Below are 19,019 nucleotides of genomic sequence, written 5' to 3'. Positions count from 1 at the left end.
GAAAGAGGCTGCATCTTTCCCTTGTTCAAAGCCTCTCTTCCCCCCTCACCCCTGAGCTCTGTTGATGTCTCAGGATGGGAGTGGGGAGAAGACAGGGGAGGGAGGTCTTCTGGGGTTTTCTTAGCTCTACTGGAGTGGGGAGGTATAGATAGGAGGCAGGTAGATTGGAGGCTTTCCTCCCAGGTGAAGGGCTACAATCCACCAGCCCCCCCCCCCCCCCCCCCCCCCCCAATGCCAGTGGGGGTGAGAACCCCAGAATGGACCTTCTTCCCCTCCCATCCAGACAGCAGCTGCAGCTCTGTGCTGCAGCCAGAGCAGATAGAAATGAATTGAGTCAATCTGCTTAGGAGTGGCCCTCATTTGAACAGTCATATAATGAGAGTTAATTTGTTGCATGATTGGAAGGGTCTATAGTCATGCTATTCTGTTTGGACATGACCTTAGAGCGATTTCAAGGGGCTGGTCAGCAACTATCTGCCTCCTTATTGTTTACTAGATTTGTCTCACTACTTATAGCAAGTACTACAGAAACAAATATTTGGAAAGGAATTTAGTGAAAAGCTGATGGCTTGGTGAATAATGGCTATGCTCCTTGCAGATCTATATCATGGAAGAAGATAGGAAAGCCAGAGTGGGATAAGGGAAAAATAGGATAAAAAAGCACATGTCATTAAAGGGCCTGGATATGTTATGAATGTGATAGTCCTGATCTAACTCTTCTACTGTGTCTAAATGAGGATTGTGGGAGTTGAAAATTACATTAGTTTGATGCTTGGTTCAGTGACAGCCCTTTAACTTCTGTCATTGCTCTGAGTAAAGCTCTACTTGTGTACAGCAAAGAGACTTCTCATGAGAAGGAGTTTTTAGTGGTAATGTAGCTAAATAAGTTTTCTTAGGGCCTTGTTACATGGTAATTTTGGGCAGCTTCTAGAGCTGTTAACACCTGAATTATCTGCACATTAACACCTGAAACTGGTTTTAAGCACTGGTTAGGCAGCTCCAAATTATGCCCGTCCAGGACAGGATTATCTCTGATCCGTGTTACCCAGCTGTGTTACACTGTATGGGGGAACTCTGGGCTACACATTAGTGTAAACGCCCCATCCTTACCCCCTCTTTCACTGGCCCAGAATCAGGCCCACTGTCCCCCCTGCCTAGCACCCCAGATCCCTGCTCACTGCCTTTGCCCCTGCACCTCCCCACCTCCAGCCTGCTGGCAGCGGTGAAAGCCAGGCAGGCAGGTTAACTCTTCTTTGACTGCTTCCCCTTGACAAGTAGTGCAGACCACCACAAGTAAGTAGGTGGGGTTGGGGAGAAATCCCAGGGGTGAGAGGATAGAGTGGAAATCCCAAGGGGTGGGAGGTGGAGTCCAGGGAGTTGGGGGGGGGGGGTAGAGACAGGGGAGTGCAAGGGGGCAGGGGGAAACCTGGAATGGGAAGGGAGAAGATTCTTACCTTTCAGTCCTCTAGGCCCTTGCTAACCTGAATTGTGACTGCTCCAAACTTGAGCTAGCTCTAACACCCATCAGCATTTATGCGGCTCATAGTGTAATCAGTAACAAGGCCCTTAGAAATTCTTGTCTTATTGTATATTAATGAGCATCCATCTGTGATATTTTCTACTTTCTTTGCCCATGTCTTATTTCTCCTTTAGAAATACCTCTGGCCTTTATCATCTCCTGTTTTTGCCCCTGCTGCTAGAATTTTGTAGAAATATAAAGGACCTGTTTCTTTTTTATGGCCTTTAGGGGCTTCAAGAAGAAAAATGCAGGGCTGATTTTTCACAAGAAGGAAAACTTCATCTTTGAGGCATGCCCCAGGTTGCAAGAGTAACTGAAAATATTAAATGGACTCTTAAGCTTGACTGAATTCTCAGCTACTGTTCTCAAAGTTTAGCTAAATGTGGTGACATGTAACTCTGCTGGCAGGAGCTGAGGATTGATGTAACTTGAACAAAGTAAAAAATCACAGATCAGGCATCCCCAAGTTTTACTTAAGTCTTTAGTTTTCTCCCAGTAGGAGAGAATGCATCTAGCAGCATGAGCAGCAGGATGTCAGCCAAGGCACCTGGGTTCCATTTACAGCTCTGCCACCGATTTGCTCTTTGAGCTTGGGAAAGTCCCTTTTATTTTATTTTTTTTAACCTTGTTTCACCTACTTTTAAAATAGTGAATGTACTATGGAATTGCTTACTTTTGTAAGCTGCTAGCAACTAGACCTGGATATGTGTATATATTCCTTTTCCATCATATCCATTTGGGGCAGAAGGTTAGATCTCACCTTACTATTGCAATAATTTTCAGGTCTCCTGTCACCTATGCACTGGTTTTAATTCAGTGGAAATTCCAGTTGAAAGTTTTGCATCATCAGCAAGGGCTAATGGAAATCTACAGGTTCTTGGAGCTACTGGTCTTCCTTCAGAAACAAATACAGATCTGTAAGTGGAATCAGATAGAGTCTGTTGGTGTCCTAGTACTCATTGAGGGCATTCAGGAAGTTTCCTGATCTATTTAAAAATATGCTAAGGCCCAATAGGTTTCACAGATGAAAGTATTGATCTTTTGTCACTGTTGTTAGAGACACATTTTTCATCTGTGCAGAACCTGTAGGAGAATATGTTGAAGTGAGTCCATCTCAGAAAAGTTGAAAAATGGAAAAGAATGGAATCAGAATGGTGATCATATGTCTCCATAAGGGAGGCTTGGCCCCAAAAGAAATCCATGAGGATATGGTGGTAACACTTTGAGGATGATACCCCTTCATATACCACAGTGTTACAAAAATGGGTTGAATTTAAGGGATGGAGAATCAACCGCGAGAATGAGCTAAGGTCATGATGCCCTAGAGCGGCCACTACTCCAAACAAGTTGTTTCAGCTTTGTTCAAGATGGCAACAATGACAGACTATTAGTAATTAGGCAGTGCAGTGAGATGGACATCAGCAGGGTCTCAGTGAGTGCTGTACTCAGTGAAAACTTCTGCATGGGAAAGTTGTCCATAATGTGGTTGCTCCGAAGGCTGATCACTAGACAAAAGAAAGCATGACTGACATTTCAAGAGAACTCTGTGGTGGTTTCAGACAAACTCACAAAAATTCTTGAGTAGGATTCTCACTGGGGATGAGACATGAGTTCATCATTTTGATCCTGAGACCAAACAGTACTGCAAGTGCACAGGTTCCACCTCCAGAGGATAGCATCTATTAGTAAGGTTTTTTGCGGGGGAATGGGTAGGAAAAAGGTAGGCATGATGACAGGCAAGTTCATCAAGGCGGAGTACTATACTAGTGAACTGCTGTGCATGGGAGGAGTCAAGACTATGGGCTTTCAAACACTGAGCTAAGGAGTGCCACTATGCCAGGACCATGGATCACTCCACACATCCCAGGTTCCAGTTACAACAGCAACCAAATGTGATTCTAGCTTCTTTCCCATCCACCCTGTTCGCCACAGAAGATTAATTCCCTCAAACAACCCGTTTCCCAAGTTGAAGGGAGACATTAATGGGAAGAATTTCACTGTTGATGAGATGATTGCAGCAGCAGAGTTGTTTCAGCATAAGGACGTGAGATGGGCATGGTCAAGCAACAGTTGCTTTGGACCAAGTGCATTGATATCAAGGGGAAAATATTGAAAAACAAACTGTTGAATGCAGATGTTCAGGCTGGAACTTTTATGAATTGAGGTAGAAACATAGTCAGTAAAAGTTGTGAAGCAAGTGGATCTCATTAAGTTTACAGTTTCCAAAAGACGAGACCTACAAACTAAGGGAAGTATTGCTTTTAATCCAGTTTTTGACCACCAAAGTCTGACTCTGTCTAGGAAATCTCTTTTGGCAATTTCCTGTACTGAATAGATTTGGAGACCTGTCCTTAGTCATTCAGCACACTTCAGTTAAATGAAGTTCCACAGCAAGTACAAAACTGAATGCCTGTCAAATTTCCTGTCTCCACATGAAATCTTTATCTGGTGTTTCAAATACCATTTCCAGGCATGCCTTTCTACTTTCTGGAAATCAAGGTCATGTTCCTCAGAGTAGTAGCATCTTTTAGGCAAACAAGTGAAGTTGGAGTCCTGTGTATCTCAACCTGTTTTTTTTAGTTTCCCCTGTTTTATGACACACCCGGACTTTGCTTGAAGCTATTTCTCATTTCAGACCAGACCAGAAGTGTTTCATCTATCTTAAAAATGTGATGAAAGTCTGTTCCTCCTATTCAACCCTTTAAAGAACTTTCATAAATCAAATGTTCAGCAGCTTATGGGGGTAATCAAAAGGGGAAAAAATTGGCTCATCACTATCTATTAATGAATGGGACTTGCCTGTCTAATGTCATTGTGGAAAGGCTGACCATTTCAGAATGAGAGATTTGGATTGGCAGGTTCTTCATTAAAAAACCATACAAGGTATTGGTCTCCTCTGAGTAAGCCTCCCTTTCTTAGATCTTGTAAAAAGCTGACTTTCCCTCAAAGCATTTTCCAGTCTTGTTCACTCTTCCTTTTTACTATCTCTGGCTTAGACATGCTGGCTTAGATGCATGTTATATGGCACATAGGGGTGATTGCAAACAGGATCTACCCCTTTCCCCCCATAATCTTAAACATCTTTAAGCATATACTTGAGAGTTTACTTTTTCTTCCTGAGAACCATAAATTCTTGATTCTTTAGCTTTGAAAGCTGTTCCCTGGAGGCTGGTTATTTATAATTAAAGAATTTGGTACAAAGTTTAGTTAGTTGGCCTGCATTTTTGAGCACTTGGGGTAGTGCTGGTTGATGCCTCTAGATTGGTGAATATGCTTGTTACAGTAGTTCCATTTAAAGGTTTGTGTGTGGGGAGGGATCCTATCTTTTGATTTTTTTCTAGGTTGACTAATTTGTTTTTATGAAATGTCATGTGGTTTAATTGGAAACCTGTAGAAATTTAGAGATTGTAATGAAATGCATAGCTAACTTGATTCCATTAAATGTTTGTACATATATATATAATGATATTGCTGCAATATGGTATTTAAAAAGTAACTTTTTAAACTGCATCCTAAGACCTTTGTAATGTAACATTAAACAACCACTTTTTATAAAGAGAAAGGAAATGTTGTTTACACACAATACAGTGTAGTTGCTTTCTTTGGTCATAAAATACTTGAAGCAAATCCATGTATCCCTCCGTGTAGCCACTAGATGTCACAAGTACTACAGGAGCCTGTGAGGTTACTAAGGGCCTGGTGGAAATTCAACAACATATGACAGGACTTCACATATTTCACTGTTTCCACATGGTAGATGCCAGAAAAATCTGATACAGTGTGATATATAGAAGCAAGGTACAACTGGAATAATGAAATTTCAAAAATAAGCTCTTTTTAAAGGCTGGTTGTAACAGTCCTGTTGGGTATTGTAAATGCCTCAGGTGCACTTGATACTGCTGTTACGTTCCTGGCTTTTGGTTCTAATTTTTATGGAAAGATGGATTGAACTTCAATTTAAGAATATTCGGTAATCCCTCTCAGGACATACTGTAACAGCTGGTATTTTTGTGTTGCAGCAAATCGATTCCATACAGCAGTCAGCAATACCTAGAGCTGGACTCTGACAAAAACTTCCAAAGCATTTTAAATAATTTGAGCCAAAGAAAATAACATCATCACTGCAAAAATGTAGCTTAATTTGCAACTTTAGGGGGAAAAAAATCCCTGTTCCATTCCAACAAAATATTAAGCATTTGACTGGTAAGGATTTCATCAGGTCATTTATTTTTCATTAATATATATATAGGATCTAGAGGGAATAACTTTATGCCATATATAAGTTTCTTAAATAATAAGGTGTCTAGATTTTTTTTTTTTTAATATTGAATGATTTACCGTGAAAAAATAGAAGAATAATATCCAGGCTTTTTAATATATGGCATATATACAGATCAACAGGATTTTAAAGTTTACTTGGATTTTCTTGAAGAACCAGCAGTTCTAATTAGTAAAAATGCAGTGTATTCGTTAGTGAAAATGCTTTGTAATAGTCAACATTCAGTTTTGACATGGGACAGAAGCTTTAAGTCACATGTGAATAAGAGGTATGTGACTATTCAAGAATTGTTGCATTTTATCAAGCTTAATACACATGCGAAAATTAAAAACTCTGCAGTCCTTCAGATAAGGATACTTTTGCTGATTGTGGGATTATAAGCAACTCTTGATCATATATGTTCCTTTAGGAAAGCTATATATGTAAAAATAAATTAGAAATCAAATATTTGTGTCTATTTCAAAAAAAAAATGTACAGTGTGTCCTTGGCTTAGACTTCCAGATTTTTTTTTCTAACTGAAGTCTGGCTTGACTTGCATGAAGATGTTTGGTAACTGCAACATTATAAGGAAACCTTTGTCACCCTTGACTGCTAACCTTTTCTTCTCTGATTCAAATTCTATGTTTTGGGAAAAATGAAGTTGTCCTTGATCTTTTGAACATTAATACAAGACATTCCTTTGGAAACTGATAATTTGTTCATTTAGAACTTGTTTTCCTGTTTCCTTGAAGCTCTTGAAACTAAATTTTCTTCAGTTTGCTGTCTAACTTATGTAAAACATATAATCCTTACTGCTTCATTCTCAAAAAAAAAAAAACTATTTACAAAAAGGGTTGTTTCTTGCTGGTGGAGTGAAACCTGTCATCTTTTACAAAACAAAATGAATTCTTCAGGGACTATAGATTTCTGCTGTATGTAATTTTTTTTTTAATCAGGTAACGTCTGAAATGTAGCATATATAATTTTCCTTTAGGTATCATTTTTTAAATGCTAAGGAATATAAAATAAGTTTATATTTGAGGTATGGTTAGCAGCTCTGTGACTTTTTTATTTATAGCTTATTAAGTTCTAACAGTCCTTAATCTATCATAGTAATTTTAGCCTGTTTTTTTTTGTGGAGAACAAAAGATGCAACAGTATATATTGTGTATGGAACCTGTGCTTATAACCTAGGAATGTTGCAAAGTACAAATATGTCCAAAATATGCACTTTTAAAGTGAGGAGGACTTCAAGAAAGTAGTCTTCTAATTAGTAACACCCAGTCAGTACCCATTCTTGTGACAAATTGAAATCATTCTGATTTCTTACTTAGATGACATGCTTTATTTTCCAGAATCAGGAAAAAATATCATCTTTCAGATGTCTGTCTGTTTTCATACCCCTGTATAAGTTAACATTGGTAGTTTTAACCAAATTCCTTTTTGCTGGTTTCTAACTGAATTCCTTTTCCCTGGTTTGTATTACAACTTGATAGTTTGTGTTTAAATCTAGGTTTTTATTTCTGTGACCTCTCAACAGTGTCCTCTCTCTCCAAAGGAACTGAACAAAACCAAACCCATTGTAGCAACTTGCTTGTGTAGTAATTTAAAAAATTACCGGTATAACTTGTTAGTATGAAAGGTACAGGGAGACATGCTCCGCTAGTGGAAATTGTGCTTCCACCAAAGTCGATAAAGCTATGTTCATTTATGCCAGCTGAAAACATGTTCTCAAAGTCTGTATTTAAGAATTTATCTTGAAGTTTTAATCTGTATTCCAAACTAAACATGAATTGCACATCAGTTGCTAAATGAATTGAAAAAAAAAATGCAATTGGAAGTTAAATGGAGGCCTTATTTAAATTGATATTAGAGTTAACAACAGTGGTTCTGGTGAACAGCGAGCAATTTTAAAGTATTCACTGTTTGGGGAAAATAGCCCTTTATTTCCAAAATACTTGACATTCTAGGGTTAAAACATGTAATTTATAGAAGGGAAATGTTAAACGATTTTTACAGCAGCATGGGATTGAAGACTGGATTGAAGAAAACAAACTTGCTTCACCTGGGAAAAAGTCTTAACAGTCTAATATAAACACAGTGCTCTCTTGTTTTTAATTGAAAACCTAAAATTAAATCAAAAGCTTGTTTAGCAATAATGATTGGACTTAGGCAGTATTGAGAGTGTTTCGGAAGAACTGCAAGCTACTAACTAGATCAAGTTTTAAAGAAGTTTTTTGACATAGTTAAGCTGCAGTAATTTACAGTTTAACAGTTCTTTATTGTAAAATTGTTTCTGTTCTTTCTAGGGGAAGCTTGGAGATTGCATAAATCTTTGTAGACAACTTGGCTGCAAGCAGTTCAGCTGAAATTAACTGCTGCCTTCTGGCTGTGGAGTGCTATTCTAACGTTCCTGTGTGATATTCTGTAGACTAAATCATGCCAGCTTTATCAACTGGATCTGGAAGTGACACAGGTACGCAAACCTTGGAGGACTGCATGTTTCCTCCAGGTCTATTTGTTAAGTCTACAACCTTTATCTACAGAATTTATCAATAAGTTTATTAATTCCAGCCATAACAGTTGGCTAAACTAGCACTTTTAAACTTAACCTCTTCTCCCTGTAGTTAATATAAATATACTAAACATCAGTGATTAACCTCCCCCACCCCCTCCAAACAGATTATATAATGTTTGCAAGAATTTGTGTTCAGTCTTTGGCTTCTACAACGTTAACTTAAAAAAAAAAAAAAAAAAAGTGCATGAATGAAATCATTTTACATGCCCCAATGTTTGCAACAGTCTAGACTATCCCCTCTGTGAATTACAGATATGAGTGATGTTATTTCTGAACTCAAACTGTTTTGGGGTATTTTTTCCCCCTCCCTTTTTTTTTTAAAAGACTTTTCTCAAGTTCTCTTCTGTACTGTCTTCCATGGAGGGCCTCATTCCCACCTTTGGATATAGATAGTGGCAACGCAGAGATACATGTTTTCCATAGCTTTTAAAAGCATTACTCTTCTTTTTGGTAATTTTAGGACACACAATGTATGCCATTGATTCTCAGCTGGGGTCCTGCAACATCCTGGGGTGCCACAAGATCCTCTTAATATTAGGTGTACAAGCATCCACAGATGATTCACAAGATAAACCCAGAGATTTCAACAAAGAATCCATAGTGTCAAAAATATTTTGGTATACTCTTGTGTTTTTTTTTTTTTTAATTCTTTGATCAATTAAATTATGTTCCTGTAGTCAAGAAATGAGTAAATGGTAAGACATGGCCTTTTCTGAGGGGTGCCTTGAGCCTAATGAGGAGTGCCTTGCATCTAAAAAGGTTGAGAACCATTGATGTATGCAATGGTTTAATTTCTATCCTGGTGTTACAAGCATGGCATCCCTGTGCAAAAGGTGTTTAGCCCCATTTTAGAGCAGAGAAAACTAAAGCAGTAGGATAAGCAAGGTTAGATAATCCTCTTTTACCTTAGGACATATGGTAAAAAAGTTCCCCCAGGTGGGTTAGAACTTGGATTCCTGGTTATTGAGTGTGTGCTCATTTTGCTTGATCACATAGTTTTGTACGCAAAAAGGAATGGGAGCATCTAGAAAGGGATAGGAAGATTTTTAAGGGAGGTTCTAAAATACACATGTAATTCTGCTTCATTAGTCTTTCTGGTTTGTGTAGAGGAGTAAAAGATTAATCTAGCTTTGGTAGCAAAAAAAAATTCTCTGTCTAAAATTAGATTCACGTTTTTTATATTTCTTCTTATTCCTTACTCTGACTCTTAGTCCTTGTGCTGTATTTTCAGGAATTTATTTCCTTTAGTCTCTCCCCAAGAGGTACTGCATTCCTCTTTCATGACAGTTGAGTCCAGCTAGTATGCTTGTTGATCTTTATCCTTGAATTCTGGAGGACTTATCACAGAGGGTTTGTGCTTAAATAATTTTTTTTATGTCAGTCAACCTTTCCTTCAGAGAACCACTTAAAGAACATCTGTTGGCATTTCCTGAAATTTGGCACGTTCAATGATGAGTAGAGATGGGCAGTAGGATAATGGTACCTAATGCACACAGGATGGCTTATGATATTATTTAATCAAGAAAATGAGCCCACAGATGATAAAGCTCAGTGACAATGAATTTCTGAATAAACAAAATAAATATTTGAAAAAGTGTGAAAAATTTAAAAACTTAATTTTAAAACATCTTGCTTTTTTAAGCACATGCATTGTACTGTTAAATAATGTGGTGTTCCAAACATCTTCCATAATTGTGATTAATGGCAAAGCTTAACCATCCCCACAAACCCGCAAAACATATTAATAACCCATGACGGCACCATCTGCCTTTTATTGCTTAAATAACATTTTGACCATGGGCCAGAAATCCTGTTTTAGGTACTGCAAGGTGTAAATGGTACTCTTTACTCCAGCAAAGGCTGAAGTTCTGGAGGAAGGGATGATCCTTTTCATCCCATCTCATGGAGGGGATGGCAAGTAATATTTGCAGAGTAAAAAACAGTTTTTACCTGTGCAGAATGCTTATATCACAACTAGGATTTCCCTTATTTTCTGGTCTAGTTTCTCATCCAAATAGCAGTGCTGTTTTTCTCCAAATACTCCCACTCTTTGGTTTAAAGAAGAACATGGAGTCTATTACTTGTGCCAGTACCTGGTGGGAACACCATTTTATGCCTCTCCTGTCCTTTTCTGTATAAAATACATGAATCTGACATGTTGAGAAGTATAATGCAGTTTAACTGAAGCTGCTCCAGCTCATGATAATGTTTAATCTGGAATGTCCCAGAGTTAACATGCTGTTTTAGTGAACCAGTGCAAAGGCCACTAGACCCAGATTTACTGTGGTGGCAGGGAAGGCTCTTGTACAAGAAATTAGTGAGCTGAGATTACTCTCTGCCCAGGCACTGCACCAGCTCTTGTTCAGTTGATTCTTTTTTTTGTTAGTGATGCCACCTATACTTCCTTCAGTTTCTTTCCCAACAAAACCTTTTTGTTTATGGTTTGTCTGCTATTATTTCTCAGAAATGCTGGCCAGTTATCCTGTCTCTTGAATGTGTTTTGGGAGGCACCTAGCAAACATTTGTATACCATGCTAAAATAAGAAGAAAGGTTATGCTTGCTGATTTCCTTTTTTTAAAAGTGTCTTTGTAATTGTTTCCGTGAGAAACCAACCAGGTGGTGATTAATTTTAGTCGCTACCCATCTGATCTAGGTTTGTAAGGATGCCCTAGAGATGAAAGGTGCCCTCTGTATTAGTTCCCTGCATTACCCAGGCTGCTGACAGATGCTCAGTTTAAGGTGCAATGGGATCTAATTTGCAGTCCCAACAATAGCACCTCCTTTCATGCCCCATTTGTGTGGCAGGATGCATGATTTTTGGATTGGATCCCTATTTATACCTTATCTGCCAGTGTACTGCCTTCCCCTTGCATTGGCAAGTTGAAACCTAGATGCTGACAATCATCTAATTGTTATTTGGGGCCAGAACTAGCCCTAGCCCAACCATCAGCTGCTTGTCAGAACTTCAGAAGTGGGGCATATTTATTACTCATCCCCATACAAGGGGACTCATACATTTATTACTCATCCCCATACAAGGGGACACTGGCTGCCACAGCCCAATCCCAAAGTCCCTACACATCATGACCTATAAACCACAGTCTTGGGACTGGTTCTGCGCCCAGCCCAACTGGGTAGGGGACAGCTGTGTCCTGGGCCCTGGGGCTGCTCCATGCTGCATCTTGACATTCACTTGAGTTGCAGGATCTGTCATGGGCCGGCCCTAACTAGCCACATATTCAGTTTAAGGTGTGATGCACGAATTGCAAAATTGTTCTACATTACATGTGGAATAACTTTGGCTCATTGACTGTATTAATCATGCCTTAAATTGACTCAAACTTGTGGCCAGGATACTATTTAGGGCATGATTAACCTGTTAATTGCATCTTAAATGTAATGTTTGTCAGGGTCCTCAGTCTTTCCTTGTTTTCAGTCTTACTTGTAGCTTTCACAATGGCATTAAGTTACTGTTCTTAAGTTAAACCACTTTTAAGTAAGATGGAGAGACTAAAGAGAACGGTTGTACAAGCGTTCTTTTTAAAGCTAATGTCCTATGTATTCTTGGTGATCAGTTTTTCTTTTATAATTCTGATTGCTGGGTTGTGCAAATTTTTCTTTTAAATCTGTAGTTAAACTCTTATCCAAATATCTTTGCATAACTTTAATTGCATAACGTAGTCTTTTAAGAATCTAAAGATACTTTTCATTAAAAGACTTCTTAAATTAATAAAGGCTTATATGCTGATTTTACATTTTGTTTCCTGCTTAGTGCTATTACTCTGAAAGTGTGGTGCCACTGTTCCCTCACAACCTGGAATTCCATGCTGACTCAAGGCAGCTATCTTAAATTCTTTCCTGAGCTAGGGCCCCTAGCTATTTCCAGAGTCTCTTTAAAAGAAAGTTGTTTTTTTGTTGCAAAAGATTCAGAATGTGCTTATGTGCTAGACAACAAAGGCTAAAGTTGTGGAAAATAAACCTGCTCTCCTAATCCAATGAACTATGTTTAAAACTAGTTTCTGTGAATCTTACTCATTTGATACCTTAAGAAAGACTTGAGCCAGAAATCCTGTCCCCATGGAAGTTGATGTTAATTTTGTCATTTACAGGAATGGACCAAGATGACTCCATTTTAAAGCCTCAGAATGTGGTTTTATTATAAAAATGCTATACAAATTATGCTGGAAGATTCCTTTTATAACAATAACTCCATATCAGATGTGCTAAATTTACAAGAGAGAAATGTTTTTTTCTAACTTGTCTTTAGAAACTCATTCTGGGATCTGAAAATCAAGCTGGTTCTTTTGTGACTGATGTATTGTCCACAATAAATCCAAACTTTATTGGACAGATTCTGACCCCAGACAGCTAGTGTGACATGTCTGATAACGGGGTGGTATAGTTATAATAGAATAACTGAAGTCAGAATTTTGTTCTATGTTTAGAAATGAGGGCTGCAACACTGTTGATATACTTGCACTGCTTACTGCTTGAATATTTCACTGTAGTGCTTTGCCAGGTTTGTTGGCTATACGTGGCCTCTGTTCCCAAATAGAAAATTCCAAGTGCTGACAAAGTTTGGAGCTGACTTTGTTCACTGGTCATTAGAAGCTGCTAATCCACCTTAATTTTTTTGCAAATAGATTTCACTTCCACTACTTCATTTATTTTAATTTATTTGGTACCCATTTTAACATAACCTTTTCATTGCCAAATTTTAAATAACATCTGGATTGAAAAGGAAGTTGAATGGGTGGCAAAGCTGTGAAAGGGCACCATACTGAGAGAGGTATGTGCACTTCCCAAGTAAGCAGATGGCAGGTCCCAGGAGGTAACAGCAGGTTCTGTCCTGCTAATGCAGTACAAGTAGGAAGTAACTAAACGTAAGGCAACTCCCCATCTTCTGGTATATATACAAAAGTTGTTGCTGGGAGCTGTGGGTGCACTGCTATTGAAAGCAGAGGGAGACTAAGAACATAACGTAAGATGTGCCATTGGCCAGACCAATGGTCCATCTATTCCAGTATCCCATCTCTGACACTGGCAGGAGTAGATACTAGAGAGAGATCATTGAACTGGATAGATCTAGAGTGATCTATCCCCTATCCATTATTCTCCCTGACATCTACCATTATTGGTTTAGGGATGTCAGAGGAAACATCTCCAACCATTCCATTCTGGTGAAGAAAAGGGCTGTAGCAGATGTAGTTGTTTTCCAGAGGACTCTCAGCCCCAAGTGTTGTAGTGGAGTCCTGGTCTAAGTGGACTGTTCACATGTTCCACTAAAATTTTGTTTTACAAGGGGAATGAATTCCATATGTTCTAATTTGACACGATTACTTGTGTTTTATATTTATGATGGCATACATAACAGGAGCACTGTCTGTGTTTTTAGATGTGAAGGTTGTAAAGATGTTTCAAAACAAGTGTAATATAGTACTGTTGCCTTTAGTTGCACCATGGTTAGGGCTGCAGCAACACTGCTTAATTTTCATACCATGCTAAAATTCATATGGATAGTCATATCAGCATGAAAATTGTTATGCCAGTTGAAGCAAAAGTCATAGCAACCCAAATGGGGCTGGGATCTAGAGGCGTTAAATGTCTTGCAGGCTTGCATTAGTATTGAAAATGTATGAAACTAAGATTCAAATGAATCCAAACTGCAATCAGATTTATTTTTTAAAATCAAAACTCAATTGATGCAACTTTAGTTACATTGCTAGTAACCTTTTCATGGTGGTTAGTAGAATAATTTCATGGCACAAGCTTTCCTTCTTTTAAAAGGTTTAATCCTTTCCTTAAAAAACAAAGCAAAACCCTGGAATTAAAAAATGTGTGTAGTTATATTTACCAATGGTAAATTCCTTAAAACTATTACTATTATTACTTGCACACAAATATACCCCTAACTTCTCATATTTGGCAGCTGGGTTCATTTTAATTTTTCTCAAATAAGGATCAAGGTATTCTAAAATTCTGTAAATTTGAGACTACAACACAATATAGCTTGTTTTCAAACCAAAAGCCTTAATAAATAGTCATTCTTGTTGGAATGAAAGCCAATATTGCATGAACAGTAGACAGCTCCAACTTGTGCCAGATGTCCTTTGACTAGAGCAGAGAATTATGTAGTAGCACACACGTGTAACAGTGCCAGAATCTAGATTAGCCGGCAGAGCATATCATGTACATTTACTGTCAGGGGAAGGGTGCTGTGGTTCAGGTCAAAGACTGACTATTTTACTGTTAGTCCTAAAACTGTTAATCTAAATGACATTTAGTACTGATTTAAGGTAATTAAAAATGTCCCTGCTAATTTCTAGTTGTTTAGTATGGAAAATTATATATATGCATGCTATGAATCTGTGAAATAGTTGCCACTCTTTTTCAATGAGTGTTTTATTTTATCTAAACATACCCTTGAGACAGTGCATCATCTTGATGTCTTTTTAATGCTGGGCATCTTCCTCCTGGTGATTTTTGCTGGCTTAAATTCTAATTCAGAATGCTACACTTGTTCAGTGGGAGCATTTACCTGTAGTGCACTAGGGGTATACCCAGCTTCACAGTAAAAATGTTTTGCTCTGTAACTGTAAAGTAAATCAGTAGTTGTCTGCATGATCTACTCTAGAACATAGTATGAAGCTTGAAATTCATGGTAATCAAATGAAGTTTTCCAGCAGCTTTGGGCTCAATTCAGTAATAAATAGTTTTGGCTCCTACTGTTGGAAGGCTTCATTCAATCTCTTAATGGAAAATTGTTTTCCCTCCTTTGCAGCTGTAAAGTCACATTTGGTATTCCATACCACTCCTCTCCAGTACTGAGTCCCTTACTCTTACCCTTGCAATCTGTGACTTTAGAGTTAATGCAGCGAGAATGCTCAGTGATTGTATCCTGGACATCCTAATGCTGGAGTAAGTTCTTTTCTGACTGTATGCCAGATACCTTTATCTCCTCTGGTGTTGAAGATGTAGGTGCAGATTCTTGGCAAATGACTCACCATAACTGATGTCTGTACAAGTGGCCAGTCAATTCTTCTAGGGCATTCGAGGTTGTCATAACTATGCAAACTTTCTTTGCAAGGAGTAAAGCCACTGGGGTTTGTGGAAAATAAACAGATCAGGGCATGAGCTTTCTACTATCCACTGATTGTTTGTCATAGGTCACTTCAGATCAGTATTCTTATCTTGTTGTTATTGCAGATTTCCACAGTGTGAGTGATTTGATGGAAACATTTTAAATTACTAGTAAAAGCATATTTGATCTGCAGAATATTATGCCCACTAACATTGTATGCAGTAAGTATATGCGAATGACTTCAGACTTGTAAAAAAGGCACCAGTGATCAGGTGAATGTAAGCATGTGAACAGTATAGCATTCTGTCTTTCACTATGTGAATGCTAATCGTTTGCAACTATCAAATTTGACTCGGAATGTAACAATCTGTAATGTGCTAAATCTGAAATACACATGTTGAGGCAAATCCTAAAAGACCAGTAACAGTTTCAAACAACTGAAGATTCTTTAGTTCCTGTAGCCAAGTTCCAAAATTAAAGACTTTTCCATTTTCCAGAAAGAATACTAAAAAATCAGGCAGTTAAATGACCTAGATTACTCCCTTTCAATTTTTTTGTCATAACATTATTCTAAGATGGGTTCTCCAAATGATGTAATTCAGAAGAATGAAATATAGATACAAATTTAAAGTTAAAATACCATCTCTTGGTTAGTACTCTAAATAGGTTTGCAGTCTTATCCTTAGAAGTCAGTATGACAATCATTTATAATATCTCTGGGGTGAAAAAAAAAATTAACACTGTGCTTAAAATATACTACCCATGTATATTGACACTTGAATTATGATCTCTAAAAAGAAATTAAGACTGAATAGTCTGGTGTGGGATTTTTCGTTTGTTTGCTTTGCTTTTACTTGTCCCCAGAGATGCTTATTAGGCCTGTGAGAAGCGGCTAGTATTCACTTCAGATTCGGATTTGGCCTATTCCGGGGACAGTGATTCAATTTGGTGATTCAAATCATTGTCCCGAATCTCCCAATCAAACAGGTCCCATCCCTTGCCCACTCTCCCAGCACTTTAAAAAAAAAAAAAAAAAAAAAAGCCCTGCACTTGCTGGCTCATGTCGGGTGGAGGGGTGATCTCTGCTGCCCCTCACTACCCCACGGTGCATGTGGGGGGGCTCTGCCACAAGCCTCCAGAGGCCCTGACAGCTGGTGAGTTGTGGGGCTTTTTTAAGTGCCAGGATGCTGGGGCTGGGCAGGGCAGCCATTGACAGGGCAGGGGGAGCAGGCAGGGATTGGGGAGCACTCAGGGAGGCTGGGGGAGCAGGCAGGGGATGAGACCTGGTGGGGGTCCCCCCATGGTCCCCTCCCCCGTCCTCCGGCCCTCCTACTTACCAGCACGGAGTCTGGGTCCAGCTCCCTGTGACAGTGAGCGGAAACTGCCCGAATCTCTGAATCTTTTCCAAATCGATTCAGAGGCTTCGAATCTATTTGTACCTTTTTATTGGTCTCCCGATTCGATTTGGATTCAGAGGTTCGGCTGCCATATCTCCTCCAAATCAAATCAGGAACCGAAGCTTCGCATAGCCCTAATGATTATTACCTGCAGCTGTCACTGATTTCCCTACTAGCTATGGCTATTCGTTACTGTGAAAATCAGGCACATTTTCTGATAACTCTCTAAAATATGTATTATTTTTAAAGATGTTGCTGAAGGTAGGAAGGAGTTAATTACTGTAATCCTCATCCTGCAAGAGCTGTACACCTGTTTAAAGGCTGCCAATAGTCCTACATACTTCAGTGGGACTACCGATTAGTGCATCAAATTAAACACATCTGCAGTCAGGACCTAAAGGAGCACTGCAGCACATCTGCTGTAATGCATGCCTGTGCTGTGCCCATTGTGTTTGTAGTTCGACTTGTATGCAAGCACTAATGTCTCATTTTAAACTTCATAAATAAAATTATTTTCAGATAGTCAATGTTAGTGATTTGGATTTTATTTTACAGTAGAAATGATGTCAAAATGAGTGCATTTTTGTTGCTTGCAAATGCTGCTATTCTGTACAACTAAAATGTCTGATTCTTTATAGAACTGTAAAGTACCCTTTTAAATGTGAAAAATGTAAGCTTGTTATAAATGGCAGCGAACAGTGCTGATTATTTTACCTTTGACAAAGTGGAAAATGTAAAGGTTGGTGTGTCCCATTTTATTAATACAATAAAATTTTACAATGTTGTTCTGGGCTTAGATATATGTTCTTTAGTGTTTATTACCCCTTAGATACAGTAAAAGCTTTAGTCTTAGCTCTGGCATTACCATACAAAATACTAATTCAGAAATTAATTAACATATGAAAGCAAATGCATCTCCATTTGTTTATTTTTTATTATTCCTAACAAAGTTAGTATTTTCTTGTAGTATGTAAGAGTGATGGAACGCAGAGACCATATTTTTTATCATTTAGCACTGGTTTATAGCTTCCACAGACTTGTCCTAATAATGAAGCTATGAAGGATATGACAAGAATGGTGATATTAAATTTCTCTAGACTAACAGTAAATTTTTCCATTCTGATGTCAAGAATGTTGAGCATCTGGAATCTGCAGTGTGAGTGGTTCACTACGGGAACACTTTCATCAACTTCTTAGCCATTATTCTTCTCCTAGGAACTAGCAGTCTTCTATAGAATATATTACCATAAAAGAAACAATTTTCTAAAATTGTAAAATAAATATGCCCTTTTGGTTCTGATTTAAGTTCTTTCCACTACTTCTGAGGTTTAAATTTTAGTGCTGTGCAAAGTTAGCTTAATTTTTTTACATGAAAATGCCATTTGATGCATTGTATTTCCATGATTAATTAGCGCTAGATTGTATTAATTAGTTTTAGGAGAAACAACAAAAGGATCAGGTAAGTCCATAAAAAAAAAAAAAAAAAAAAAAAAGTCAGTAAAGCTGCTTCTCTTGACTTTTTTTATCAGGATTGTGTTGAGATTCTATGCTCATCTTATTCTATGCATGAATTTATTTCATTGGTTCCACTTGACAGATAACCATGGACCTCATTCTGCAGTCATTTCCCTTTTGCTTGTTTTCACAACTAATCTAAAAAATTCAGGAACAGATGTTTTCAGTAAGTGTTAAGTTGAATTAAATCTTAGTTTTAGAAAATATATGTTTTATTTCAATGGGAAGATTTATGCAACTCCTGGCCTTTCATCTCCTGAAACTTTTTGTTTTATTTTGTTTTTTTTAAAGTGAATGTAGCTTTCTGGTGAGATTTTTGTAGAATCTGAAAAGCTGATACAGAATTCATCCATGTACTTTAAGCCTGACAGTCTGATAGCCATACAAAAGAAAAAAAATCCAAAGATAATCATAGCATAAATAGTACGATTCTTAGATTTGTAAAAGAACAGCAATAATGCTTTTTCCCTTGTTCAGGAATTAGAATGATGTTTGATATAAACATACTAGTATCTAGAAGTCTCCTTGGACTAGATGTGGTTTTGTTGCCACTAAGGTATCTCAGTATTTAAAAAGCAGTTATTTTACCTGCATGTCAGTGTAGAAGATGGGTTCTTTCCCAAAACTTTCTGGAAGGGAGAGGGATGAGCTAAATGTCTTTGAGTTCAA

The 19,019-nt window shown here is 38.0% G+C and overlaps 1 protein-coding gene across 7 annotated transcripts in view; it reads left to right on the top strand.

The window, feature by feature from the left end:
• MPP7 (membrane palmitoylated protein 7) overlaps window positions 1–19,019 on the top strand; it is a 236,338-nt gene that overhangs the window by 48,820 nt on the left and 168,499 nt on the right. For all 7 annotated transcript variants that reach the window (XM_025204421.1, XM_025204422.1, XM_006023781.3 and 4 more), the window contains one exon: window positions 8,088–8,254. In XM_025204421.1, coding sequence (XP_025060206.1) covers window positions 8,218–8,254 — 37 coding nt within the window. In that variant the 5' untranslated portion in view covers window positions 8,088–8,217. The remainder of the gene's footprint in view (window positions 1–8,087; window positions 8,255–19,019) is intronic.

Source organism: Alligator sinensis, unplaced genomic scaffold (genome assembly GCF_000455745.1).
Source record: "Alligator sinensis unplaced genomic scaffold, ASM45574v1 scaffold309_1, whole genome shotgun sequence".
Taxonomy (NCBI): domain Eukaryota; kingdom Metazoa; phylum Chordata; order Crocodylia; family Alligatoridae; genus Alligator; species Alligator sinensis.
Note: the sequence above shows the minus strand (reverse complement) of the source record. Positions and strands in the feature narration are given on the sequence as shown.